Source organism: Tenebrio molitor, chromosome 4 (genome assembly GCF_963966145.1).
Source record: "Tenebrio molitor chromosome 4, icTenMoli1.1, whole genome shotgun sequence".
In the NCBI taxonomy this organism is placed as follows: Eukaryota; Metazoa; Arthropoda; class Insecta; order Coleoptera; family Tenebrionidae; genus Tenebrio; species Tenebrio molitor.
The window spans coordinates 2,697,164-2,724,241 of record NC_091049.1 but is presented as its reverse complement, the minus strand read 5'-3'; the positions used below and the strand labels follow the sequence as shown (position 1 = coordinate 2,724,241).

The window sequence follows — 27,078 nt, the reverse complement described above, 5'->3', positions numbered from 1 at the left end:
TTGACGCAATCGTAAATCTAAAAATTGTTAATTGTGCGGATGCGTTCTCGCGCGTCTTTGTACCTCGTCGCGGTTGAAATTAGTTTTTGAAAGTGCGCCCCCAGAGACGAGCCGCTACTGTGACCTGTCACTTGTCAATTCTGTCATCGGTAACGTGGCTGAGATAAGTACACAAACTTTATTTGGGTAAAATGCTTGTGTACTCTTCGAAAAAAATACTGTGATATGAGAAAAGTGAAATTCAAGTCCTTCGGAACAAGAAAATCGCTAGAATCGTAGGACTTGAGAGTAGTAAGCGGTTTCCAGTCGGGATTCAGATTAATGCAAATTTGCCGAATTCTAGTGCTAAAATGGCTTTAAAGAAAGTCAAGGGTAATATAGAACGCATGTTCGACAAGAACCTGACCGACTTGGTCCGGGGAATACGTAATAACAAGGAAAATGAGGTTGTGAAGTTTTTGAGGTTATGTTTTGTGTCAGTCTAGATTCGTTGTTTTTAGGCCAAATATATATCGCAATGCATGGAAGACATAAAACAGGAGCTCCGACAGGACAACTTGTCCGTCAAGAGCAACGCAATAGCCAAACTGACCTACGTGAGTCTCACCTCAACTCGCTGAAGTCGTCAGTGATTTGTTCTGTTGCAGTTGCAAATGTTAGGTTACGACATTTCGTGGGCCGGCTTCAACATCATCGAAGTGATGAGCTCCAGTAAGTTTACTTTGAAGCGGATAGGTTACCTGGCGGCTAGTCAGTCATTCCACTGTGATTCAGAGGTGAGGCGCGCTCCACTCTCTCCATTTTCACTGACCCGCTCGGTTGCAGTTGCTAATGTTGACCACCAACATGATCAGGAAAGAGTTGAATTCACAGAATCAGTATGAAGCGGGTTTGGCCTTGACCTCGTTGAGTTGTTACATCAGTATGGACCTGGCCAGGGATCTTTCAAACGATATTTTGACTTTGGTACGTTTTTTTGTCAATTAAATTCGGACAGTCTCGACCGGGGGTTGTTGCAGTTGAGTTCTACCAAACCGTACATTAGGAAAAAAGCTGTACTGATGATGTATAAAGTGTTCCTTAAATATCCAGAAGCGTTGCGTCCCGCTTTTCCAAAACTGAAGGAAAAACTCGAGGACCCCGATCCGGGGGTCCAATCCGCCGCCGTGAACGTGGTCTGCGAGTTGGCGCGGAAAAACCCGAAAAACTACCTAAGTCTGGCGCCGGTTTTTTTCAAATTGATGACCACGAGCACCAACAACTGGATGTTGATAAAAATCATCAAACTGGTGAGTGCGACGGTCCCTCAATCTTTTTTTTTTTTTTTAATGGAACAGTTTTCACATTTTACCATGGTTGAGCCCCAATTGGGCAGGAAATTGACACTGCCTTTGGTCAATACCGTCGCAAGGTATTCACTGCTTTTTGTTTTTCTAGTTTGGCGCCCTAACCCCGTTAGAACCTAGGCTAGGTAAAAAATTGATTGAACCTCTGACCAATCTGATACACAGGTAGGTGTGCTAGAGCTTGCTGACTCTAGCGTTGACATAAATCTGACATAACCTCAAATTTTCTAGCACTTCCGCTATGAGTCTGCTGTATGAATGCATCAACACGGTCATAGCCGTGCTGATTAGTATTTCGTCGGGGATGCCAAATCACGCCGCCAGCATACAACTGTGCGTGCAGAAACTGAGGATTTTGATCGAAGATTCTGATCAGAATTGTAAGCCCAATGATCACGGTTGTTTTTTGACTGAGCGTAATTTTTTCAGTGAAATATTTGGGCTTGTTGGCCATGTCAAAGATCCTGAAGACTCACCCTAAGAGCGTTCAAGCTCACAAAGACTTGATTTTGCAGTGTTTGGAAGATAAAGATGAGTCAATACGTTTGAGGGCTTTGGATTTGTTGTATGGAATGGTGAGTATAGTGTGCCATGACGTCAAATGTCATATTCTCGGGTCCGGTGATTCAGCGATAAATGTCATAATCTCGGTGCAGGTGTCAAAAAAGAATCTCATGGAGATCGTGAAGAAGTTGATGGTTCACATGGACAAAGCCGAAGGGACGATCTACCGCGACGAGCTCCTGAGCAAGATAATTTTAATTTGCTCCCAGAACAATTACCAGTTCATAACGAATTTCGAGTGGTACGTGACAGTTCTGGTGGAGCTCGCCCAGATGGAGTTCGGGTCGAAGCAGGGCCACGTGATCGGGGCCCAGCTGATGGACGTGTGCATCCGCGTCCAGGCGATCCGGCCGTTCGCCGTCTGCGAGATGGCGCAGCTGCTCGACGTCTACTCGTCCACCTCCCAGTTCACCATCATGCAGGAGGTGCTGTACGCGGCGGCCTGGCTGTGCGGCGAGTTCGCCGTCGAGCTGAAGCAGCCCGAGCAGACGCTGCGCTCCATGCTCAAGTACAAATCGCTGCCGCAACACATCGAGTCGGTCTTCATCCACAACGTCGTCAAGCTGCTGGCCCACGTGATGCGGGGGTACGAGCTGGAGGGCAAGTACGACGAGGTGGTGGGCTTGTGCGACGACATCTCGGCCAAGCTGCACGAGAGCCTGAAGTCGGGCGAGCTGGAGGTGCAGGAGAGGTCGAGCACGTCGCTCGTCATCGTCAACATAGTCAAGGAGGAGATCGGCAAGGTGAAGCGCGGCGACGCCGACAAAATTATGGATTGCGACGATCCGGTCGAGAAGAGGGACGGCGACGAGACGGTGGCGGCGGATCTTCTGGCTTTGTTCGGGGGCGAGCTGAATCCGGTGGCTCCCAAGGCGCAGAAGAAGGTGCCCCTGCCGGAAGGGTAAGGATCAGAGACGGAGCTTTAATCTGCGACATTTCCACTGAAATCCGTATTATAATTAATTGTACGACCATATTTTACAAGCGTCACTTTTGACACCATTGGATTGAGCCATAAATAACGTCGTTCGCGTCTTATCAACATTAATTAGATTACAAGAATAATTACAATTCATTTTAATCGTAAGCACGGTTGCCATTGTGATTGATGAATCAATCATTTGTGCTCCTGACACAAATATCCAGGGTGTTGACAGATTAGAACAACTTCGCTTATCGTCCGTGACATATTTTCCCTGCGATTAGCTTTTCAACACTCCGAAAGAGTAAAATCTGATGGATGCGTCCTTCGCTTTCAGTTTGGACCTGGACGCGTGGATCAACGAGCCCCCAGAGGACTCCGACTCGGAGAGTGATCACGAGGTGATGGACAACCTCTTCGTCAAGTCCGACAAGCTGGATTACGGCCGGTCGGAGCGCTACCAGCCCGAGCCCACCGAGGAGGAGCTGCGGAAGAGTCGCGAGGCTCGCAAATACGAACAGCAAAACAACCCGCACTACTTGAAAGGCAGCGACGGCGACAAAATCATCAACGAAGGAACCAACGTGGACGTCATCCCCGTCGCCGAGATCGACCTGAGCGTGCCGCTCAAAGTCGCCGGTCAGAAACGCTCCGACAAGTACTTGAACATGAACGCCAGCAGGAAGAAGATGAAGAAGAAGAACAAGAAGAAGAAACACAAGTCGGAGAGTTCGTCCGACGAGAACGTCAACGAGGGACCCGTCGTCGAGGTGAAGAGGGAACTGGAACTGCCCGAGGGGGCGACGCTGTCGGACTCGGACAGCAGTCACGGACACGTCGACGACCCACACAGGGCGCTCAACATCGACTTGGAGTTGTTAGTCGCTTAATTGTTCACACTTGCGTAATTTTGACCGCATTGTTGCAGACCTCCCGTTTACGAGGGAGTGACGGAAGCGACCGAGGCAAAGGAGGAGAAGAAAGTGAAGAAGTCGAAGAAGAAGGTAAGTTGTAGTCGAGTGGTGGCGCTGCGATCGACGAAAGCAAGTGCGAAGGTTTGATTTGTTTTCTTTTGCACACCTGGTAGACGAGGTTTAGTCATTTGTTTTGTGTTGGGCAGCCCGCCAGAAGAGTGATTAGTCATCGTTTAGTCATAATTTACTGGTCAGTTTAGGCCGTTTCGTATTAATAGAACAGACCGTGCAGTGAAATGTTTCTTAGAAAGCGAGGCATGTAGAGAACTGTAAAAAGAAACTGCGGTAGGCAACACAGAATACACGTGTGCTAATTGACACACATGGATTTGATTGGCAATTTTTTGAGCGATATCGATCGAGAACGGTCTAGAATGGACAGAAAAGGGTTTGAATCTAGAAGAATTTGTAATAGATAAATAATTAGATCAAAAGGAGCGAAAATGACGTAATGTGTTTGATGTGGCGAAACGCCAAATTAGAATAGCTCGATAGGTGCAATTTACGTAAAACTTACGTTGGACTTCACTTTCGGAAAGTTTATTTAACTTTCCTCTCTCTATTTCTAGTGGTAAATGTTTTATTTTGACCTTGAGACCTCTGTCAAAATTAAATTTCTCGAAATAAAAGGTAAAGTGGGCCGTGATAAAATTAGTGGCAGTGAAAGACATGTCAGGTTGGCAACACTGATTAATGTCACATTTACAGCTACAATTTGTCAAAATTCGAACTAGAATTCGCAAATGTTCACTAATTTATTTCAAATTAGACGAAAATTGGTGTTATTGTGTTATATTGGGTGGTTAAAGTATTGCTGAGGTGAATTATAAAGTTGATTTGGGAAGAAACTGATAGTTGTTCTTGTTTTATGATTTTTGTGTTTTTTCGACTGTTGTAGGTGACATTTTTGGTTTTTTCAGTTCAGACTTGACTTTTTCGGCAATCTTAATTTGATTTTTTAAATAGATTGGGTTGGCGTGTAGAAGAATGTAATCATAGAAGCAAAAAAATTAATACATACATATTTGTATTGAAAAGTGGTGGTTGAAAAAACAGACAAAATTGGGAGACAATTAAATAGGAAAAAAGTAGATTCTAAACACGAAAACAACACGATTATGTTTAATAACAGTTAATGATTGTTTTTCTCTTTTTGTAATGAAAATAGAAAATAAGTAGAAAGACAGATCAATATGTGAATGTGGGCAAAGAGTTCTAGAAAGAAAACGGTGAAAAGAGATGTAAACAGTGTGGAGCAGAATTATTGGGGAAAGAAAAACAAGAAATCGTCGAAAGACTACCAAAGTTCATAACAAAGAAACCAGCCGAGATTAAATATAAAAATAGATTTTAAAAACAAAACATTTAGTAATATAAATACGATAAAATAATGAATGGAAAGTCATTGTTCATTGAGTAGTTTGGGTTTTTTAATCTCCAAGATTTAAAACGTGTAAGGAAAAGGAAGGAATTATTTATCAAAATTTAACGAACTATTAGTCAAAAAATGAATTTGTTTAGGATTTTTTTTTAAATAAATAGATGAATTCGTAAACTTGTGGCGAGGTACGTGTCAGATAAGATTGAATTTAGCGCGAAAACGTGAAAATATGAGTCAAAAAGAGCGAGCCTAGGTCGAGCCGAAGGTCGGGCGAGAAAATAGAAATAAATATATTCGGTGTGAAGTTTCGTTGACGCAGAAATGAATTCGATGTTTAATAATAAGAGAGTTAAATGAACTGCAAGGTCACGAGGTTTTGTCATCCTGTCCGTCCCATCCCGCAAGCCCGAAATCCGAGATTCCCTCCTCCTCGAAGTGGAAGTCTGACGTGTTGTATCCTTTCAGACGGACAAGGACAAGGAAGGGGAAAAGAAGAAGTCCGAGAAAAGTAGCAAGCACCGCGAGAAAGGCGACGGCGACGCGAAGAAATCAAAAAAACCGAAAAAAGACAAAAAGGAGAAGAAAGATAAGGAAGGCAAAACGAAAAGCAAGAAGAAACCGACGTCTGGCTACGAAGAAGCGTTAGGAATATCAACACCTAGCAAAGAATTTCAGTGATTCCGCGCCGGCTGCGATCCAATACTCCTCGACCTTCTCTCTCGATAATCTAATTTTCTTATGTTAACAGCTTGAATTTGTGTTATAAAAGTGCAGAAGAATAAGTTGATAATCCAACAAATCATTTTATAATCATTGGAAATTATAATTAATCATGTTATTGTATTATTGTTTATTGAAGAAACGATAAAGAAATCATGTCGTTTTATTAATTAAACACTATCTTTTTCGACATTGCGCGGATGTCATCTGAAACGGGACGGGAGCGGGGTCAAGCTCTATTTATCGCCGGAAGGTAGGTTAGGAAGACGAGGCGAGCCACCGGTGAAGCACAGAAGAGGAGGTGGTTTTCGGTGGGACTCGCGAATCGGTAATCGGAGTTTTAGCAAAAAATCGCGCACCGCTACAAATCCGAACGCCGATCCGTCGTCCGTCTCGGCGGAGTGACCTCTGTTGCAATTTTTTTTTAATTATTCTTTCACATATAAAGAGTGCGCCAGCGAAGAGCAGCGCTTGTGGGAGAAGTCAGTCCACCGAAGTCCAGTCCGGCTCACCGGCGCAGTCTTCGTCGAGCGTTCGTTGCGAAAGTACAGCGCGTGGAAGTCGAGCGGGGGCGCGATCGTCCCGTCTGTGTGTGGCCACCCCGTATAGTACGCCAGGGACACCGGACCACGTAAGTGGCAAAAAAGCAAATCAATCGCGCCGCTCCATTCATAAATCGCGCCCATTGATGCGGCTCGGCGGAGCGACCGCGCCGGGGGCGGGAAGCTTTTTCGGCGGGTGATGTAATCCGGCGGGCACATGTTGCGGAAACGTATAGTAAAACGTAAATAAAAGGCGATTATATTTCGATCGGCGGCACATGTGGTACCGTTTCCAATTAGCGGGCGCGCTAATTGGCGGGGGGCGGCGGAACGCTTCCTCCTATCGGTCCGGATTTGAATGCGGCCTCGTTCGGGCGCTATTTTAATTCGCGAACGTTTCATAATTTCATTTATTAGGTCAACGGACGAGCCATTAAACAGGAAATTTAGTTCGTACAATGAGTGTTGAATTTACTATAAAAGCTAGCGTTGCGGAAAATCGCGTGTCGCGTACTCCCCCCGGCCGCGATCGCCGCCCGAACTGTTGAATTCACAATAAAAACCGCCGCTTTACTGCCGTTGCGAAATTTTATTATTTTTTTTATGTTTCCATCAATGGAATTGAGGTTAGTTCGATCTCGTTTTCCGCTTTTATTTCTTCCTGATCGGATCGGCGCGGCTCGCCAAGTTCAAGATTAGAATTCGATGGGTGCCGTCTATGATGGGGCCAGGCAGTCTCGCTCGGGCGCTGGTCCTTCGCGCCGGATAGCGACGCTCGCCGGATCGGTGTCAGCGCCGGGTGAACGCCCTCGTTATCAGCTGTTTGTTTTTGTTTCAGGGTAGAAAATGTACTGGTGCGTGCGTGCTCTCTGACTAGATCGCGATGGTCCTTCCGCCATCCTGCACCGCCGGCGCCCACAGGAACATTGCCTCCTCGATTTCGCGAGTGTCCAACAGGTAATCGCGAGCGGACGTTGCGTGCGGACGAGATGGGCCCCAAGCTGAGGCACCGGTGCACCACGGGACTAGTGTGCGTGGCCATCCTGGTCCTCGTGGCGGTGATAGTGACGGTGTGGGTGATGCTGGGCCAGGGAGCGTTCCGACAGAAGCGGCCGGGGGCCGCCGCCGAAGCGCCGACCACCGTTGTCAGCCAGAAAGGTGAGGATTTACGACCGTAGAGATAACCGAATCTCGAGTTGTCTAGGCGGGTTTTTGGGGGGAAAACACGCATCTCCTCCCACTCGCCGAGGCGATGTTAATTTTTCGACAAAACAAACCGCGGCCTTGCCACCGGCACTAACGTGACCGAGGGGGGAACTGTCCTACTGTTTATTTTTCTACATTTTTTACCAAGCGACGTATCGCTAACGTACCTAAATACCCCTCCTGACTGCAACGATGACCGCTCACTTGAAGCTTTCTGAGTGTTTTCAACACAAATAAATCACGGCCAGGTATGGGAATTTTTAATGTAGACAGAACCGCCTCCAGTGGCGTGCGTCTTCTCACATGCACTCACTATTCATGATCAAATTTGACAATAATATCCGCAATGATAAATTAATCCTGCCTGAATGCGTGGTGCGATATTGTTCCTTCCTACTTTTCATCACTGTCAAGCTACGAGCTCACCAGAATGGGCACTGTCAGCAACGCATAATGATGTAATAAATTGTCCACCTTCGGATGAAATAAAGCACATATTGAAAACACTTTTCCTAATTTTTTTTCGCGCTTGTTCGCTTCGTTTCTGATCAAGTCGACCAAAGCTTTATGTTTTTTGCAAATTTTTTTCTTTGTCCTACGAGTTTTTATAGAATTTTTTATGGGTGATTTATTTTGAGTCCATTTATAATTACGTCGTGGGCATCCTACATGTTTCATCTAAACACATTGCTGGACGTCAGTTCTGTACGATATTTTTGAATCTGAGTAATGTATTCAATTTTTACTTTTTTTCTGTGAAGGTTCCATCATCGTCCTTTTTTTATTCGTTACTCCGGAATTGAAACCGACTTTCTAAAAATATTTTTGTGATCTGAAAGTTCAGTTATAAAATGCATTCACGTTGTTTTGACATAATGGGAGATTATGGAAATTTTGCATTTAATTTGGTAGTAAAGCTGTCCGTTGAATTAGGTTATGTTTTTCTAAGTTTGAGGTTATAAATAGCGTTAATGTCTAGTGCATTGTTGTCAGTTTTACTAGTCTGCAAAAAAGAATACTCAGACGTCGCGGGAAATTTAGCAACATGTTCATTTTGACGGAAATCGAACAGTGTGTCCAACGTAAAAAAAAACATGGCTTTAACTTATTGTTTAGGTTTTCTAGGTTGATGTTTTGTTTTCAGTTCTATTTTTTTTTAGTTGAAATTTTTCTTTGTTGTTCTTCAACAGTAAAATAGTTGGATAAGTAGTTAAAACTTGACTGTGAATCAATTTTCTTTTAAATCAAAGCGTCCGTCCTAATAATTTTTGGCAGTCGAAGCTCAAAATTTTGAAATAGTCTTTGCCACCAATAAAATCTAAATTTACCTCAAGAACCAAAATCTTGTCCCATCTATGTGTTCTTTTAACTACGCCATATTTTATCTAAAAATATCGTTGGCCGTCCTTGCCGATATTTTGGAACATGAGCGATATATTCCATTTTCATTTTTTTTCCTCCGTGGGTCTTCCATTATCGCAATTCTTCCATCCCAGACCTCCTAATTAAAAGCGTAATTTCGTAAGCAGCGTTTCATCAGAATAAGTAATGTCATAACCCATTTCATTTAGCTTCATTTTAAAGCTCATCACAGTAGGCTCTGTCTCATCATCAAACACGTTGTAAATCACTCCTTTTATCTGTAAAAACCACGTTTTGGCATTTCTGTTTCCTTAAAAATCCGCCGCATTAACATCAATTTGCACCGCCACGTCCGTAATGTCTGCTAACTAATTAGTTATTAATATTGGAATGAGGATTTTGTGTTTGTTACGCCACTGGCCCCGTCGGTGCTAACGCACCGCGCCATGGGCGGCGATTTTCCGGGCGGCGTCCTTGACTTTGCGTTCTCTGAGACGGCGGGAAGGCAGCGATGTTTGTTCGTCGGCGGAAAGAGGGTCAAGGCGGCGACGCCGCGATAAGGAGGCGGTTGTCCGTTCGCGACCTTGCCCCGCGACGCGGGGGCGGCGCAGGGTGGGCCCCAGCTCCATCTGGGTCGCGACGATCTAGATGTCTGGGCCGAGGATGGTCGCTCCTCCGAGATCGTTTCCCTCGCGTGAATCACGATCGGAATTGATGTGTGTTAACGACGATGTTCGCCTAATTGGCTCGAATATATCGATGACTTACAAACAGTTTAATAGGGATGGCGGCGCTAAATCGGAATTCCACATGCCGGACGGTCCGCCAACGTCTCTCCTCTCTTTATTAATGGACGCATTGTCAGCTGGAAACAATGAGTCTTCGCTCCCTAATGGGCCATTGTTCGCCGGCTTTTCGTCTCGCAATTGGAAAATAATTTGTCGTCGAGATCGAGTCACCTTGGCTAGAGCCGCAACAGAGGGACCCAAGGGGCGCCCTGTGGGACGCCTCTTGATCCCACCAGATCGTGGCTCTCTCGCATCTGGGTCGTTTCTTTTTTATATTTTGTTTGCTCCGCATTGTGCAAATAGACCGATCACCATTATTATTATCATCGGTGGAAGTGATAAAAGTGGAAGCAGAAAGATCAGGCGAAAATTTTGACAGATGCAAACAAGATAAGGAGCGAAAGAGCCGGCACGACTCCCCGAGCTGGGTCCAATTGAGCGTACATGGAGATGATACCGTGAACCGCTAGATGACCTTTGCAGGTATGTGTCAAGAAAGATGGACGCATGTCTGGACACGCCTGTTAATTATTTCAATTTCGGTATGGCGAATCTTGGCGGAGATTTGATGTGAAGATTGAGAGAATAGAAAAGACAGGAAAAAATCTAGCTCATGTGAATGAAGATCGTCATTTCGAATCGGGGTTTGTGGAGTTGATTGGTTAATGCTCTCGATAAGGATAACTATGTGAAAAGCGGTCCGTCGCGAGTGTACAAATAGGATTACCAGCGAGAGGCCCAGATTTAAATCCATTTGACCATTTGTGGAGTCGTTTACCGAGACCGATAAAAAGCGTCTGACCAGTTAATGCAAGAGTTTTTTCTTCGAAAGTGTGGTTATTCAGTAATTGACAGATTGGTTATGAGAGATTTCTTGTTAACGCAGAATTTGCACTTGCTTGTTAAATGTAGCAGGTGTTCCAAGAATTGAGAATTTTCACTGCTGGAGAAAATTTCAATTTTGTTTGGTTCTAAAATATGAAGTAATGAAGATGGACATCAGGTACAATTGTGTCGGGATTTGTCCGCGTTACTGCAGGAATTTCGAATTCCTGCTGTGCGATGAAATTTTGAATTCCTATACAATACAACAGCAGGAATTTATTCGAAGATAATAGATATTCCCCACTGTAAGACTTGATTTTTGCCCAAGGGCGTTATCCCTCAATATTTGATAATTAACCGATCAGACTCATCGGTACACATTAAATTAGACAATCTCAGCTACAGTCATACGATAATCTACAATCGGACTCACCTCCACCTCATTCAGTCATTCAAAGGGTAAAGCACAGGTCCGGACTCGGGTTTGCTCAATGGGACGGTACAAACATGTAAATGATAAACACCTGACACATCTGTCGCGAATCAAGGTCATACAGTGACTCACCCGGGGGATTCCTCCCCCTAGCCCGATCATGATGAGGGGCTCGAACCACGGGCGTCGTCTTCAAAGCGCTACATTCCGGGGTTGCGTTGGATGGTCTGGCAGCACCTGTAACGGCCCCGTGTGCAGTTTGGGGTGCACAGCCCGCCCGCAGTCTCCACAGAGGAAGACCGCCACGGCCAGAGTATGAGCCTACAACCCACTTCCATACGTTACTATGCCCCCTCAGTACCTGGGGACCGGGATGACCTCATAACCTTTTAATCAAGCACGTATGATCGATGCATTTGGTTGCCACCACCAGCCGTCTCTACGAAACGCGCCCGGTCAACGGCCTAGCCGTGTCATGAGCCAAAGGTGCCCCACCCGGACATCCGGTGCTCAGGAATCATACCATGGTATAGGGAGGTTTTACGCATTAAGGTACTGATCTATAGCCCAGGTTGCCCAAACCTGCTATCACCCAGTTACCAACACACCTGGTAACTGTATCTCTATTCACTACACCACTTCCGGATCACAATTATTCACCTGCCGTCACTCTCGTACTCGTACCTTGGACAGCCTGTCGGTTTCAGCTGCCAAGCCCACACTCACTCTCTCGCCTGTGGAACTGTTAAAAATCACCCCCGAGTCAAGGACCTTTCAGAACATAATTTATGAGCCACGTGTTTGGGGTGGCAGAGGTAGTTTTTCTGTTGCGTTTTTAAAATTCTCTTACACCACCAAACTTAAACAAAGATAATGCTAATTCTTGCTGATTTTGTGAACATCTAGTACTTTACGTTTTTTTTTGTTCAGAATTTTTGAAGTTTGTTGGATATTTCTGCCAAAAAGAACGCATTTATGCTTTTTTTTTTCAATAGAAACAGGAATTTAAACAAGAAATTAATATTTTCTGCCAAAACGAGAATGTTCAAAATAGAACATGACTTTTAAATTCCTGCTATTACGAAGCTAATTTGATGTTTTTTAATCTGAAGTTATGATTGCCACTTTCATTTTTTTTTATTCCTGGCCAAGAAGAACGTGTTTGTCATATTTTACACCAACAGAAATTTGCAAGAAGAAAATGATAAGATTTGAACATCTGAAAGTGATAAAATAAATCCAAATTCCTACTACTTTGACATTGATTGTGTTTAAAGTTTTGCTTTGATAATAGTGCCAGGAATTCCTATCAAAATAAATTATTGTTCGTTCGAATTTTGAATTCGACGTTCAGCTTTTGTTAAATTTGAATTTACAAGAAATTTATACAGGTGTTCCAAAACTATTGCCAAAAAATGTTACACAGCAATTTCCCATATCAACATCGACGCAAAATCGCAATCAAACGTTTTTTTTATGTCTCTGTATGATTTTACAGGGGTTAAAATTTTTGCCTTATAACTTGTTAAATTTTGACATTGCAAATTGTAACGTAAATTGATGTTGGCAAATGTAAATTTAATAAAATATACAGGGTGTTAGGTAAATGTCCGGCCAAACTTTAACCGCGAGCTACTGGCTTCATGTAGAACTCGGAAAAAATATTTAAAAAATTCTATGTCAAAAAATAATACACCCTGTATATCATGTTTTATAAAATGTACGCCAATGCGAAATAACCTATAGGAAATATGCTTTAAAACATGGAAACCGCATTGGTGTATGTTTTACAAAATATGATATACAGGGTGTATTTTAAAAATATGCCGAAATTTTACCTACGAGGTTATGGGACAACGTAGAAGACTAAAAGCAGCAAAAAAAATGTTTTCCTCAAAAATTAAAAATTTGGAACACTCTGTGTTACATTTTTAATTTAATCTGCAGAAATTTATATAAAGAGATAAACGTCTTTGCGTAGCAAATCTTTTTGCAAATTTTTTTAAACCTGAAATTTAAGTTTAAATTCGCAGTTTCATTTTCGGATTCCTGCTGGAGAACTAAAAATGAACGAACTTTGAATTCCTGCTATCATTAGGTTAATTTTGCTTTCAATTCTTTTTAACTTTAAATTCATACCACGATGTCAAAACACTTGTTGCACATTCCTGCTGAACGAGACTACATTTGTCGGCATTTTTTATAACACGGCATAAATTTGTACACAGAATTACCGAACTCCTGACTTACATGAATTTTAAATTCCTGCGGTTATGAATAAATTTTTGTCCCAGTTTTGAATTCACAATAAATTTTAAAATTCATTACTAAGGCTCAAATTATGATTTCCGAATTGTAGCCAATCTGAAATTAGTTAATTATTTAGCACTTAATTTTTTTTTTATTTCTAATTCGAATTCATATAAATTTTCAAAATTCTTATAACATATCTGCCGGAGAAGAATACCTTTGTCGGTATTTTTTGTGAACTAACTGGAATTTGTAGCGACACGAATATCTAAAAGCAACATGAATTTTGAATTCCTGCTGTCGTAAAACCATTGAGATTAGGGGTCAAGTTTTTCCGTCTTTGTCTTTTCCCACATCTAATAAATTAGAAGAAAATTTTATAGATTTGTGAACGATTTTCACATTGAAGCTTTTAGCTCTCGAATTCACTTCTTAATAAGTTCAGATTATAGTGAATTCCTGATGAAATAACGCACAGAAATGTCAATTCGTTCAAACAGATCTCTACCAAGTTTATAGTGTCTTTGAACTTAACCACAATCAACGTCTAAAACCAGATATTTTTATAAAACGATGATCAAACGCTTCGGATTTTTAAAAGGTCAAATAATGCCGCTTTAAAAAATTATTTGGAAATTATAAATTAAAAATAGAACGCGACAAAAATTCCGCCAAAATTATTCCTGAATTTTAATTAATTCGTGTCAACCAGAATAGACTTTATTATAATTTATGTTCAGTTAATACGATCGAACTTTTTGTGGTTTTGTTTGGTTTCGATTTCGGCAAAACGTGAATTTTCGATAGCAGGAATAGAGCGAATTTCTCACGGACACCGTCGACGAAATTATCTTATTAAAATTCCTGCTAGCGGAGATTAGCCGCGATAAAAATCTTTGCGGCATTCCCGGCCGAATCCAAACCTGCAGGAATTGCAGAATTCTCAGTCGGACGCGAACAAGTCGGTCGTTTGGACGGTTGTCAATTGCACATTGTCTCGGCGAAATTCCTGCAGCGTCCGAAGCTCGCCTCCTCTATTTTCGTCCGAAACTCCGCGACGGTGACAATTTCGGTGCTAATAATAATCGCCCGAAATTCTGCAACTCATTCGGCGGTCCCGATTCCTGCTGCTGTCTGTTGCCGGCGCCGCCCCCGCTCCCGTGGATTTTATCGAAGAGCGCCATCTGTTCGACGAAATTGATTGCTGTTAGTGACAATATCACAAATAAACGCCATTGAACGGTCGACGACGGATCCCATTTAATTATGGAATAAATCTCGAACCGACTTGTTGTAAACTGTTGGGAATTTGTTTACGGATTGTGCAATAGCGGAGACAGCGCCAAGGCTAAAAATAATTTTTTTTCGCCCAAAAAAAATACACACAGACAGTCACTGCCCTTTGCCTGTGCGTTTGAACTTGCGCTGCGATTTTTTCGTCGATCGAGGGACTATTTTCGATCGGGCGACAAGGTCTCCGATCGGCGCCGTTTCGGCGCCATTTATTTTCATTCCTGGCAAGAGATGGGTGAAGCCTAGAGGACGTAAAAATCACCACCGCACCACCGCTTTCTACGTTATTCAAGACGTTGCGCAACGAAATTTGCGTACACAGATTTAATTTGCATAGCCGGAGTTGATGATTCGCATGCTAATAGGCGGGATAGAAAGTGAAATTGCCGGATTTTTTCGCTGTTCTGCTCGTTTATTGGCGATCCGTAAATCGCTGAATAATTACCTTGCAACAATTATAGTAATTAATGATCGCCTAGGCGTGAATCCACGCTCGGTTTCCGCGTGAAAATGTCGCCCGCGATCTCGTTCGGAAATGGGACGAGCCAAGGTTTTCGCTCCGTGAATTAAAAAGTCGTTAGTAAAATTTAGATGACAACAATTAAGGGGACGGTCGACCAATTTAGCATCGTTTGATCGTAAATTTAGACAGCAGGAGTTGGATAGCTTTGAATTGTCGCGGCAGGAATCGGGTGGCGCTCAGCAGGAATTTTATCGCGGCTGATATCTTGCTAGCAGAGGACGTTCGTTAAGCTTTAAGCTCCTGTTGCACGAAACCGCGCCAAATTCCTGCGATGCACACTGATTTGGACCAATTGACAAGTTTACATTGACTTGATAGCAGCAGGAATTCGCACAGACAAAAACACATTCCATCCAGATTCAATTTTCAAAATTTGTTGCACTTTTCCTGATTGGCACTTTTTCAAGATTAGTCCGCAGGAATTTAAAATCGGGAAATTTTCTACCACAATTTTAATACTCTCCAGGATTTCTATTCTCCCCTTTAAATTATTTTAGGATTTTGTTTTTTACCCATTTGAATTTTTTAAAATTCCGTTAGCAGGAATTCGTGGCGTTCTTCCAGGAATTTTATCGCGACTCGATCGAGTTCATTAAATTTTAAGCTGCCGTTTCAAATTACTCCAAATTTTTGCTTCACCAATAGTTGACAGATATAGCAAACAGCAGGAATTCACACAGCGAAGGGAATTGGTTCTGGTGTAAAACTGATTCAGAAACCATTGTTTCTCATTAGTACTAAATTTTCCAAAGTAAAGAAGAATATTTTTAATTTTTTATGACAGCAGCAGGAATTCAGAATCGAGACCAATGATTTTACGAAGATTTTTTTAATGTTAATTACCGGCACGAATAAACATTATTATTATTTAGCAAGTGTTATAGTGTTAGACTAATTCACATCAGGAATTGCAGCAGGAATTTTTTATCTTCAATTTGTTGGTTTTCAATTCTGCTCCGAAAACCTTCAATTAGTATTAGTGATCGACACAGTTTTAATGGATCACCTGTTTTTTTTTCAAATCTGAAGGCTGCTAACTGTACATTTTGTTGAAGAATTGCGAAATAGGAATTGAGATGAGCGGAGGTTAAATTCGAATTAGTTTTCGATTAGCGCGAATTCAGCAACAAATGCAACAAGTTTGCTTCATTGCTAACGTAATTAACCGGTAATAAATCTTCGCCGCAGGTGTGTTGATAATAGTGCAATAATTGATTTAGAAAAAAAAGATCAGTCGGCAGGAATTGTTTTAATGTTTAGATTTCTGAGAAAGCACACCGTTCAATGTCATCGTAATGTACAGAATAATAATGTAACTGGTTCAAATTGAGAAAGATCTCGCATTCGTGGGGCTGCAGGAATTGAAAATTCCGATTTGCGAGAGCAAAATGCAGGAATTTGGGTCAGGTCAGAATCACTTGTTGCCGACTACAAAGAATATTTCATATCGGCAAAAGCTCCTGCAGGAGATTTATTCCGAACCGGTTTTTTAATGGTACGGTTTCGTAAAAATGACGAATTCCTGCGAGCCATTCGAATTTTTAACGATGGGGTGTGTTGTGGGAAATTTATCGCGAACGGTCGGCACGAATGTGGCAATTCCTGCTGAGCCGATACCGCTGCCGCCCAAACGAAGAATTTGAATAAAATTTTAATAATCCGTGCCCACGCCAGCAGGAACTTCGCGGGCGAAAAAATTCGAACTTCCTGCTGGGGAAGGTTGCGGAAACAAAGGCAACCTTCGTGGGATCACCTGTTTTTTGTGTCGTTTTTGCGTTTTCAACTCGAGCAAAATTCGCGAAGAATTCCCTATCGAAATTCCTGCTCTATCTAATGGCAGTGTCTAGCATCAACAGCCTATTATTTACACGAGTCATGGTCTCGATACCAGCGGGACTAGTAAATCCCGACGAGACCGTTGGGATCTCGGATTACGTCTCTGCAAGACTTATGTTTTATTCAACTCGGGATGATTTTATTACCGAAAGCACTCAACCATAATGGATTTGTTTATTTGGTGCGGTCTAGATGAAGGTCCCTCGTTAAATACAAATTAATAAATCGCGAGACGGTCGTAAAACCGGCGTATTTTTAGCCGTCGCGACGCCGTTTAGAAAGCTGTCGCGAAAGTGCTCCGAACAGGTGGTCTTTCGGTAATTAACGAGGATTGATCGATGTCGATCATCGACCTTATCGACAGTCGACCACGTGTCGTCTCGACACCGTTAATCCGTGTTAGTATTCGAGCCGCGGCTCGTTCATACTATCATAAAAAAAACCACACACACACACACACACAACATACTCTCGTCTACTCTCTCATGTTTCATGCATTTATCTCGCGCCGAACGCGATTTATAAATTCGCGAAATTCGCTTTGACAGACGCAGAGGAATGCGCACCGCCCCGTCACGTGCTCCACGGGGTCTGCCGGGACGCTTCCCCTCGCGCGGCCATCGTCCGAGGGCGGGACGTCGCAGTCACCCCTGGCGTGGGCGGGGCGTCGCGGTTTCCCCTCGTGCGGCCATTATCCGAGGGCGGGACGTCGCGGTTTCCCCTCGCGCGGCCATTGTACAGCGGCGAGACGTCGCGGGGTCCCCCCCCGGGGCCTTTATCTCGCCTCCCCTGCGGCGGCCTTTTCGCCTTTTTTGTGGCGGAAAGATGCGGCATTGGCCTCACCTTAGCGTGAAAGTGCTGAATGAGGAAACAGCATTGGCGGTCGTTTTCAATGCCGAATAGACCTGTTATGACAGCACAGCATCAATTTAACGCGTATAATTCGATCAATTCGATAAAATATCCACTGACACAGTATGAGGCTCACGATTTTTCACCGTACGAGTCACGTATTGTGTGTCCATTTGAGGATTGAGTGACGTGTTAATTTGTTCGGGATTTTTTTGTTTTTCGAGATAAAAATGATTGCTTTTTTGCGGGATGAAATCATGCGCGTGGCTTTTGTTCTCGGCGATTTGTCTGTTTAGCACTTCAACATCATCGAGTTAATTTGAAAATTACAGACGTGTTTGTCGGATGAGATTATGTAATTTTTTTTTGCGCGCGCTGATTATTTTCGAACGGGTTTTAAGTAATATTCTAAACACTTTGCCAATACAAATATCAGTAAATTGTAAGAGCATCGTATAAATAACGAAATGGGTCGTCGTTTTCATAATATAAATATCTAAATGGTCCAAGGTGGTCTGTTGCATTGCCCCCCATTTTAGAAAAATAAACTGTTCTTGTTTATTCGACGTCTAGCCCAAAAACTAAAACAGAACAGTTTGTGTGTCGAGCACCAGATTTATCCGTGAGAATATTCTAAATTTATGCTAATTAAAATGAAATTTCTTCAATTCGTGCTGCACACAATCCATAACGTTGCCGAGGATTTATCAGCGGAACATTTTATGTAAATATTATCGCGTGTTAATTTTCACGGCTTCAAAAAATATTTATAGTAATCTCCCGGCTGAAATATTGAAAGATTTTAAACACCAGAAATTATGTCGGTAAACCCTAAGGGTATTAAATTAGCCCGTTACAATTCCGGGAATGTTGCAGTTGACAACTGATTAATTATTCAACTTTAATGTTTAACATATTTCCAGATTATTTATTGTTAGTGACGAAGCTTTAACGATCGTGAAAAATTTGAAACATATTTTAAACGCGAGCCGAAGGAAATTAAGAATACATCATGTGTTAAATAGATTCGGGGGAATATTTTAATCGGATTTGAGCGTATCGAAAGCGACTCATATTTTAAATCGAACACGTCTGAGAATTTGACTCTTTAACAATCACACTTACGCACCTTAAATTTTTTCCGTGTCCCAGAATGTGAGAATATTTCAGCATTGTGGCGATAATTTATGAGAATATTTCACTTCTATCTCAGTTTTTAAACAAATATTTTTCTAAAGAAGTTTTTTGAAGAAAAATGGAAAATAACAATCTTCTTGAAGATATTCTTTAATTATTGTTTAAAGATTTAAACTACTTTAATATATGTAATTATATTTTGAGGTATTTTTGTACGCGAAATATTCTCATGTTCTTTCTCACTTCCAAATTCTTTGTCTTTTCTTACATATTCATATTACATTTGTCACTTGGAAATGTAGAAAATTTCGAAAAGCGTGAAAATATGTGAGAATATTCAAAAATATTCAAAAACGTTCGTTTTTCCAGTGTTCTATTTTTACATGTGATGTTAGGAGGAACCATGACAATCTTCAAGTATTGTTGTTATTGAAAGTATTCAAGTTCTAAGATTCTAAGTTGTAAAATATGTATCTTAACACAGTTTGAGCAGCTCCGATATTGCCATAAAGAATATTTTAGTTGAACCGCAAGCTTTTCAGTATTTTCTTTATTTTTGTGGGCACTTTTGACGTGTAAAATTTGTTGTAGTTTTTGATCTGAAAATATAAATGGCCTTTAAAACATTTATGGATATTCGGAAAAATGAAAATATTCAAGTTTGCTGTTAGTGAGAATGTTTAAGTCTCCATCCTAATTTTAAAATATTTTCATCTCCTTATTCTCCGAGAATATTGCAACTAAAACAAATATGTGAGAATATTCTTGAATGCTGGCAGCATTAGACGATTTGTAATATTCGTTGACACAATTTTCATAATTTTTTTTAGACAGAAAGAGGCTCATGTAAAATTGAGAACAAATATGCTGTTTAAAGCATTTATGAGCGTTATGTTGTTGGAAATGTTTTAATGTTTTTTACTCTTCATGAAAGACGAAATCCTTTACAGAATTGATTGTGTATGAGAATATTCAGTATGCTATTAGGGGAGCATATTTTAATTAAATGAAAGTATGTGAGAATATTTTTCGATTTAACGAGGTTTATAAAATATTCACGTTCTGTACGAGTATTAAACATATTTGGCTGGAATACTCACCTTCTCATTTTAAATTTTGTCGATTTATAATTTGTGCCAAAGACGAGAGGTTATGCTTATTTAATAGTAGAATCATACAATATCCTCACATATCGAGAGTATGCGAAAATATTCTTTAATTTTGAAAACTGTTTGGACCATTCTAATTTGTGGATGTTGTCGGAACTTCCTTTTTACAATATGTTTAACTCATTTTTCTTTTATTAAAACTGGAACTTAACTGGACGCAGAGAATACTTCTATGTCAGCGCATCCACCATTTATCTTGCTTGAGAATACTGTATCTCCTGGGCAAATAAATGTGATATAAGGAATGTTTTACAACACAATACGACAGGATAATACTTGTGATCATAGTATTCTCACTTTTCTCGTGTTTCATATCCGACTTCTCACAAAAACTGAGAATCTTATGAAGTGATTTACATATTTTTAAAAGAATATGCTCGCGTTTACAAGAAACGATATTGTCATTGTGCTATTGATAGTTCGTTTTAATTATTTGAGAATACGGATTTTATGGTTTTCCCATTTTCGTTCGGTTTGTTTTTTGTTGGTGGTTTCCGCATTTCAGAATATTTCTGGATCTGGGCCTGACATCACCACCACGAAATAATCGAAATAAAATGATTATTGGATTTTTTCGATCATCCGTACCGTGTCTCTTCGGTATTTTTATTGCACGACCAGACACTAATCGGTTATGTAGCAACCCGGCCAACTAAAACCTATAAATAAACGATTTTACGGTTCCGAATCACAAATTTTTTATACATCTGTTCGTCCATATGAATATTAAATGGTTTTACGAGCATCGAGAGCGCTCCCGGTTAAAATTACACACCGGATCAAAGCCCCCACCGGCTCACGTCATTCGATAAATTTACATTAAAGTAACGCAAATTGGACTAATCACGACTAATTACATCGTAATTTGTACTGAATGGACGGCTTATCTTATCAACGGCGAAACGGCCGTGGGGTCAGCGCGGGTTGGCTATTTTTACGACGACGGTGGTGTCTTCTCCCGCGGACGGATCTGGTTTCGCCGGCACCGACCTCAACTTTCGGTTTCGTAGTAAACAAAGTCGTCGATAGTAATTATCGCGTCCGATCGAGCGGAGGCTGCACAACGAGCAGCAGGAAAAAATTAGCGTGGAGACGTGCTCAACCTTGCCCCGGGCCACGTGTTTATTAATAAAATAACGTCACTTGTTTGTTGCTGCAGCGCGTTCCGCGCGGGGTTTTTGCCGCGCAAAAATGCACCCAGTGTAAAACGCGGAGCACTACGGTTCTTGCGAGTTGTGGCATTCCAGGCGTGGGCCGTACCGGGATTTATTGCACCGCAAAAACCCCACCGAGTCTGTAAAAATCCACCACATCGCATTCCCCGAACGGAACCGGAGCGGTGTAGAGGGCGCTGCGCGGTGCTTCCCCTCCGGCCGCCATTGCGGGGTCACAGGCTGTGGGGTTTTTAAAATTCCGAGAAAGGACGACCGGAGTTGTAAATTCAACCGACAAAGGATTCAAAATTGGGATTTATGGGCTCTGCCACGAGGCCCCCATTCAGATGTCTCGACGCGTCTGTGTTTCAAGTGAAGGGTTTAAGTACCATCTCTTTGTTGGTTTAATTTACAGCTTTGGTCAGTGTTTCTCAGGATTTTACAAACGTTACACGTGACGTTTATGGCCGTCGCGGTGCGACCGTAAAGTAAATTCCCCCGAGTTGCCATTATGTGGCAAATTGGAAAAAATGACAGTTGAGAACCTGGCACGATATAGTCATTTTTATGTTCTGGGAAAAGGTGACTAAATGCTGCCAACTCCAGCACAAATCCTCCAACTCGTCGATTCAAGTGCAAGTGAGAATGAAAAAAAAGTTTTGTAATTTCGTGGGTGTTTTTTTGGATTTTATAACTTCTTGGGTATTTTTTTGGATGTTACGAAGAATAAAAAATTAAAGCAAAACAGGACTTGGTAGAATTGCCAGACTAGGTATAGTGTTTCTTAAATTCCAAGAAAAGCTGCCGAAACTTGTAAACTAACGGGTGTTCAAATGAAAAGTTCATCCACTTGGCTATGACTTTTTTATGAAAGCGAAAAAGGAATGTTGCCGTCTTTGACACATGTCAGTTGTGTTTTGCGAGTGTAACGTCTTTTTTTGAATTGAGTATCGTTTTCTGTGGAATTGTACTATACAAGAATTTACATCTTCACAATGTTGTGAAAAATTCAAAGGCTACTTGATGACCTTTTCAATTGAACAGTCGATAGTTCCGAGTCTGCGTCTTTCAAGAGAAATATTCAAATATCATTTTTTTATTGATTTCATTTACAGCTTTGGTCAGTGTTTCTCTGGATTTTATAGACACTATGTCCAGCCACCATTATCTGGTTATTTTGGAAAAAAGAAATGACAGTGGAGAAGTTGTCAAAATATGTACATACGTGATTCTGAAATTCTGGGAAGTGTTGACTAAATTCTGTCAACCCTTCAAAACGAACAAAAAAGAAATGACAAAAATTACAATATATACAGGGTGTCCCAGAATTGCCTCCCCAGAGAAAAAAGGGAGTATTTGGGTAAATGTGATAATCTGAATTTGAATGAAAAAAGGTCCTATCTTAAGCGATAAGCAAGAAACGACGTCCAATCAAAGTTGAGCAATACCTGAGGACGAGCTTCTGGGATTGGTCTAGAAAAAATAAAAAGAAAACACAAATTGGTAGAATCGCTAGGCTGTAGTAGTGTTTCTTAAATTCCAAGAAGAAGTTCCTAAAGTTCCGAGTTGAACCTTCTCGCTACGTCTTTCAAGTAAAAAAAGAAGTATCATTTCTTTGTTGGTTTAATTTACAGCTTTGGTCAGTGTTTCTCAGGCTTTTATAACGCTATATGTGACGTTTATGGCCGTTGTAGTGTGACCGTAAAACAAATTCCCCTCCAGCCGCCATTATCTGGTTATTTTGTTGTTGAAATATAGTGATTTGGAAATTGTGGAAAGGGTTGACTAAAAAAAGGCATAATCGCTAGACTAGAGTGCTTCCTAAATTCCAAGAAAAGCTCCCGAAAGTAGTAAAATAGTAAATACAGCTTGGTCAATGTTTCTTAGCATTTTATAAAAGCTATGTGTAACGTTTAAGACCGTGGCAGTGTCACCATAAAATAAATCCTGCAGTGTTATCTGGTAACTTGGAAGAAAAATTGACAGTCGAGGAGTCGTCAAAATCTAGTGATTTTGAAGTTCTAGGAAAGGTTGACTAAAAGAAGTTAACTCAAGCACAAATCCTCTGATTCGTTGTTTCAAATGAAAATGAAATGTCACTTCTTTAATAACGATCATAAGGCAATCACAATTCAAACCCAAAACATACAAAAAATAACCAAAAAACACGATATTTTATAACTTAATGAGTACTTTTTGGATTTCACAAATTTTATTTGTGTCACCTGAAGAAATCACAAATTTGTTTGAAAAATTAAAGAAAAACATGATTTGGCAGTATCGCTAACTACAGTGTTCTTTAAATTCCAAGAAAAGCTGCCAAAAGTTGTAAAGCAGTAAACCTTCTCGCCGCGTCTGTGTTTTAAGTCAAGTGTTGTTGCTTTAATTTATAACTGCTATAAGTTCTCTATTCTTTCCCGATTTGTTTGCGCTTCAACTGAAGCATTTAACAGTCGTTGGTTTAAATCTGTACTTGGTCCTTGGTAACAAGATTAATATGCAACTGATACAACACGACCAGATGTCAATAACTTTTTTAGGCATCCTGAATGAAAACGGTAATTTTACGTACTCGCAAGCGGACGAAAAGTAACTCTTTTTCGGACGCACTTTTTCGGACGCTGGCCGTGGCGGATCTTATCACCATAAATTATGTAAATAAGTATGTAATTGTATTGAAAATAGTAAATTTCTAGTTTTGTTGGCAAGCTGATAACAAATACTATAAAAAAAAATAATATGTAGGTGTGTAGTAATAAATTTATCCATTTGAAAAAAACCATTGTAATTTTTCGCTTTGTAGTCGTGCGGTTGCCTAAAAAAATTAATGTGCACCTCTCCCAAAAAGTGTCTTTTGTCCTCGTCTGTTTGCAAGCCTCGGCTAGAAAATTTTTCAAAATTAAATTCTAAGAAAAATAGGCTAAAGTCAGAAATGAAAAAGTTTTTGCTACGAGTTTTTATTTAACCATTATAATTCATCTGTACAAAAAAAAAACCAAGAACACTCGACATTCAAGAGGACAACAATGTATAGTATTTTTTTAAATTCCGAGAAAGGTTGACTGACTTTACATACCCGAGAAACTTATATTGCAGTTGTAAATTAATTCGATAAAGATTCCACAGTCAACTTTACGATTGTTATTACGTCTTTAATGATTCAACTGGTTTAGTATTGTTTCCTTGTTAGTTTAATTTACAACTTTACTCCATCATTCTTAAAATTTTATAGGTGCCATGGATGCTGTTTATGGCCGTCGCAGATTATCCATAAAATGCAAATCCGCTGCTCGGTAGGATCTGGGAAAAAAAGAAGTGCTTAAAATCCATAATCATCATTTATGCAACGAACTCGCGACCTCACCCATTTGAAGATTTAAGTGTCGTCTCCCACTCGTGCAAGTCATTGCGTTGGTCAGTTTTTCCCGGGACTTAATAAATCCCGTACGTGCGATTTGTGGTCGTCATGGTACAATAATTACAACACAAAAACATTTCCTTCTGCGAGTATCAATTGGAAATCTGGGTCGACGTGATGAATGGCGACAGTGTGGGGTGCAGCACCCAATGATATTGATTTCTAAATCAGTTCAAATTATTTTTTCTGGTGAAAACATGAAATTTGACATTCTAGAATCACCGAAAACAAAACCAGACCAGTTATTATCAGTTTTTTTTTCTTTTGTAGTACATGCAGTACTTATTTTGCCTCCCCTCCGTCCGCCATTTTCCCCCTCGTCTCCCACTCCTCCTCGTGTTACCGTTTTTCCCGCAATCTTAGTCGGCATTGAAATTCTCGCCGCCCAATTCTCGAAAGACGCTTCGTAACCGGATCAGAGGAAGGTTACGGCCGCCGCCACCGGGGGCGGCCGCCTCATCGATGGATCGTATAGCTTACGCCGCGTTAAATTGCCGTCGTGTTTTGTTTACTCCAGTCTTTTTCCGTGGGACTCAGCACCGGCCGATTTTCGTAACTTCCGCGACGTAGCGATTTTTTTTTTCATTAATTAACATGAATGGAAAGTGCTAGGGGGTCATGTCAGGGAATTGGATGATTTTGGTCGCGGTCCGTCACATTTGCGTCATTTTAGTGTCTGGTCGGGGATTAATGAAGTCAGTGTTGAGAGTGTGACATTGAAAAGTAATTTTACATGTCATGTGTTATCGTAGAGACACAAATATAGCGTCCATGAGAGGAAAAATGATTGATGAAGTAATAACGAGATACGTAACGTTTCAGCCGGAATCTAATGGGAGTAAATGGAATATTTTTGTTTTTTATGGTTGATATGTTTTGTTTTACAATTTCTATTTTTATGACCACGATTTGATAAGCTCACAAAAATAGTTCTGAAGGAAGCTGATAGGGAAAACGTTTGTGTTATTAATTCTATCGAAGAAATTCAATAACACTGTTACAATGTAAATATTTTTAAAGTGTTCCAGTCAATAATGGAATTTTTTTGTAATGGTTTGGAGGAAGCGTTTCTAATTTGGTGGAAAATCCTAGTAGATTATTTATAAATTCAATTCGTAAACATGCACCATCTAATATGAATATTTTCCAAAATATTGAGAACAACAAAGAATATAAAAAAAATTATTTCGATATTCTCACGAATAATCTCAGAAAAAAATTAAAATCATTGTCAGTGCATCGTAACTCGTCCCACAAAATATTCTCCATCTCAGTGTGTTGCTAATGTTCTCAAAAAATGTGAGATTAATTTTACTGCATTGCCAGAAATATTCTCAGAAAGTTAAAAATGTGTTTTGAGTTTGTTTTACAAAATATTCTCACTCACCTACACTTTCTCACTTTTTTGTGATTGTTGTGATTTTATCTCTTATTCTCACTGTCGCACTTCCTTCCAGAATACATCGAGAAGACTCACCTGGACGACTTCGACGAAGTGGAGTTCGTCAAACCCCTCAAGATCAGCCCCCAACCTCTCCACAGTCATGACATCATCTTCGACCAGATGCGAAACAATCACGGTAAACTCGCCTTGTTTCTAGCCCTCCCAAGTCTCACCTGTCACATTTCTCAGATGAGCCTCCATTGAGACACCACAGCGGTCATTTCAGACAGAAAGAGGCGGAAGTGTGGGATCCTCACCCGAGATATGTGATCGACGCTTTCGGCCGAAAACTCTTCCTCGAACTGGAGCAAAACGACGAAGTTTTGGCGAAGGATTTACACGTGAGTGACCGTTCTCACACGAAATCTGAGATCGTGAAGGTGTACGTTTTTGCAGATAACGCACGTCGGGGATAACTTCACTCATCGGATCAAGCAGGGTAGTGGGATGTATGGGTGTCTCTACACGGGAAAGATCAAAGGGGATGAGGATTCAGCCGTTTCGGTGTCGTTGTGCAACGGAATGGTGAGTGAAACTTTTCCAGATCTCATCACAATGAGAATGTCCATGCTGTGACTATTCTCATTTCATTCTGTTTTGTCAATTCTTAGGTATCACATTTGATTTTTGTATTTACGCTATATAGAGGCATTATTTTTAAATATTCTCAGTTTCACCGATTGTAAAGGCTGTTCACACATTCGTCACATTCTCAGTTTTGACGAAAACACAACTTCTTTCTTTTAGGATCAATCGAAATAAAATTTTGCATAGACGGTGTAGTTTTCATTCTTTCTACACATCCCTCACATTCTCAGTTTTGCTGAGAACACCACAACTTTCGTCACATTCTCAGTTTTGCTGAGAACACCACAACTGCTTTATTCATAGATCAATCGAAAGAACATTTTGTTTAGGCGACGTAATTTGAATTTTTTG

The 27,078-nt window shown here is 40.9% G+C and overlaps 2 protein-coding genes across 2 annotated transcripts in view; both read left to right on the top strand.

Annotated features, from left to right (window-relative positions):
- Window positions 1-253: 253 nt before the first annotated feature.
- On the top strand, window positions 254-6,063 carry g (adaptor-related protein complex 3, delta 1 subunit-like garnet). The gene is made up of 13 exons (XM_069044828.1): window positions 254-291; window positions 344-446; window positions 501-596; window positions 648-776; window positions 826-966; window positions 1,020-1,289; window positions 1,438-1,511; window positions 1,578-1,726; window positions 1,776-1,921; window positions 2,003-2,811; window positions 3,170-3,709; window positions 3,761-3,836; window positions 5,653-6,063. Exons 2-13 carry the CDS (start codon window positions 351-353, stop codon window positions 5,863-5,865), a joined length of 2,739 nt encoding a protein of 912 aa, XP_068900929.1. The 5' UTR covers window positions 254-291; window positions 344-350; the 3' UTR covers window positions 5,866-6,063.
- A 303-nt stretch (window positions 6,064-6,366) lies between these two features.
- The window catches only part of AdamTS-A (ADAM metallopeptidase with thrombospondin type 1 motif A), a 48,777-nt gene continuing 28,065 nt past the window's right edge, over window positions 6,367-27,078 (top strand). Inside the window, exons 1-5 of the mRNA XM_069044827.1 lie at window positions 6,367-6,538; window positions 7,288-7,607; window positions 26,153-26,275; window positions 26,329-26,480; window positions 26,536-26,664. Of these exons, the coding sequence (XP_068900928.1) occupies window positions 7,439-7,607; window positions 26,153-26,275; window positions 26,329-26,480; window positions 26,536-26,664 (573 nt within the window). The 5' untranslated portion in view covers window positions 6,367-6,538; window positions 7,288-7,438. The remainder of the gene's footprint in view (window positions 6,539-7,287; window positions 7,608-26,152; window positions 26,276-26,328; window positions 26,481-26,535; window positions 26,665-27,078) is intronic.

Coding starts and splice junctions, on each gene's coding strand:
- g (XM_069044828.1), top strand. CDS start 351: ATGGCTTTAAAGAAAGTCAAGGGTAATATAGAACGCATGTTCGACAAG. Junction 967..1,019: donor CAAACGATATTTTGACTTTG/GTACGTTTTTTT, acceptor GGGTTGTTGCAG/TTGAGTTCTACCAAACCGTA. Junction 1,922..2,002: donor TGGATTTGTTGTATGGAATG/GTGAGTATAGTG, acceptor ATCTCGGTGCAG/GTGTCAAAAAAGAATCTCAT.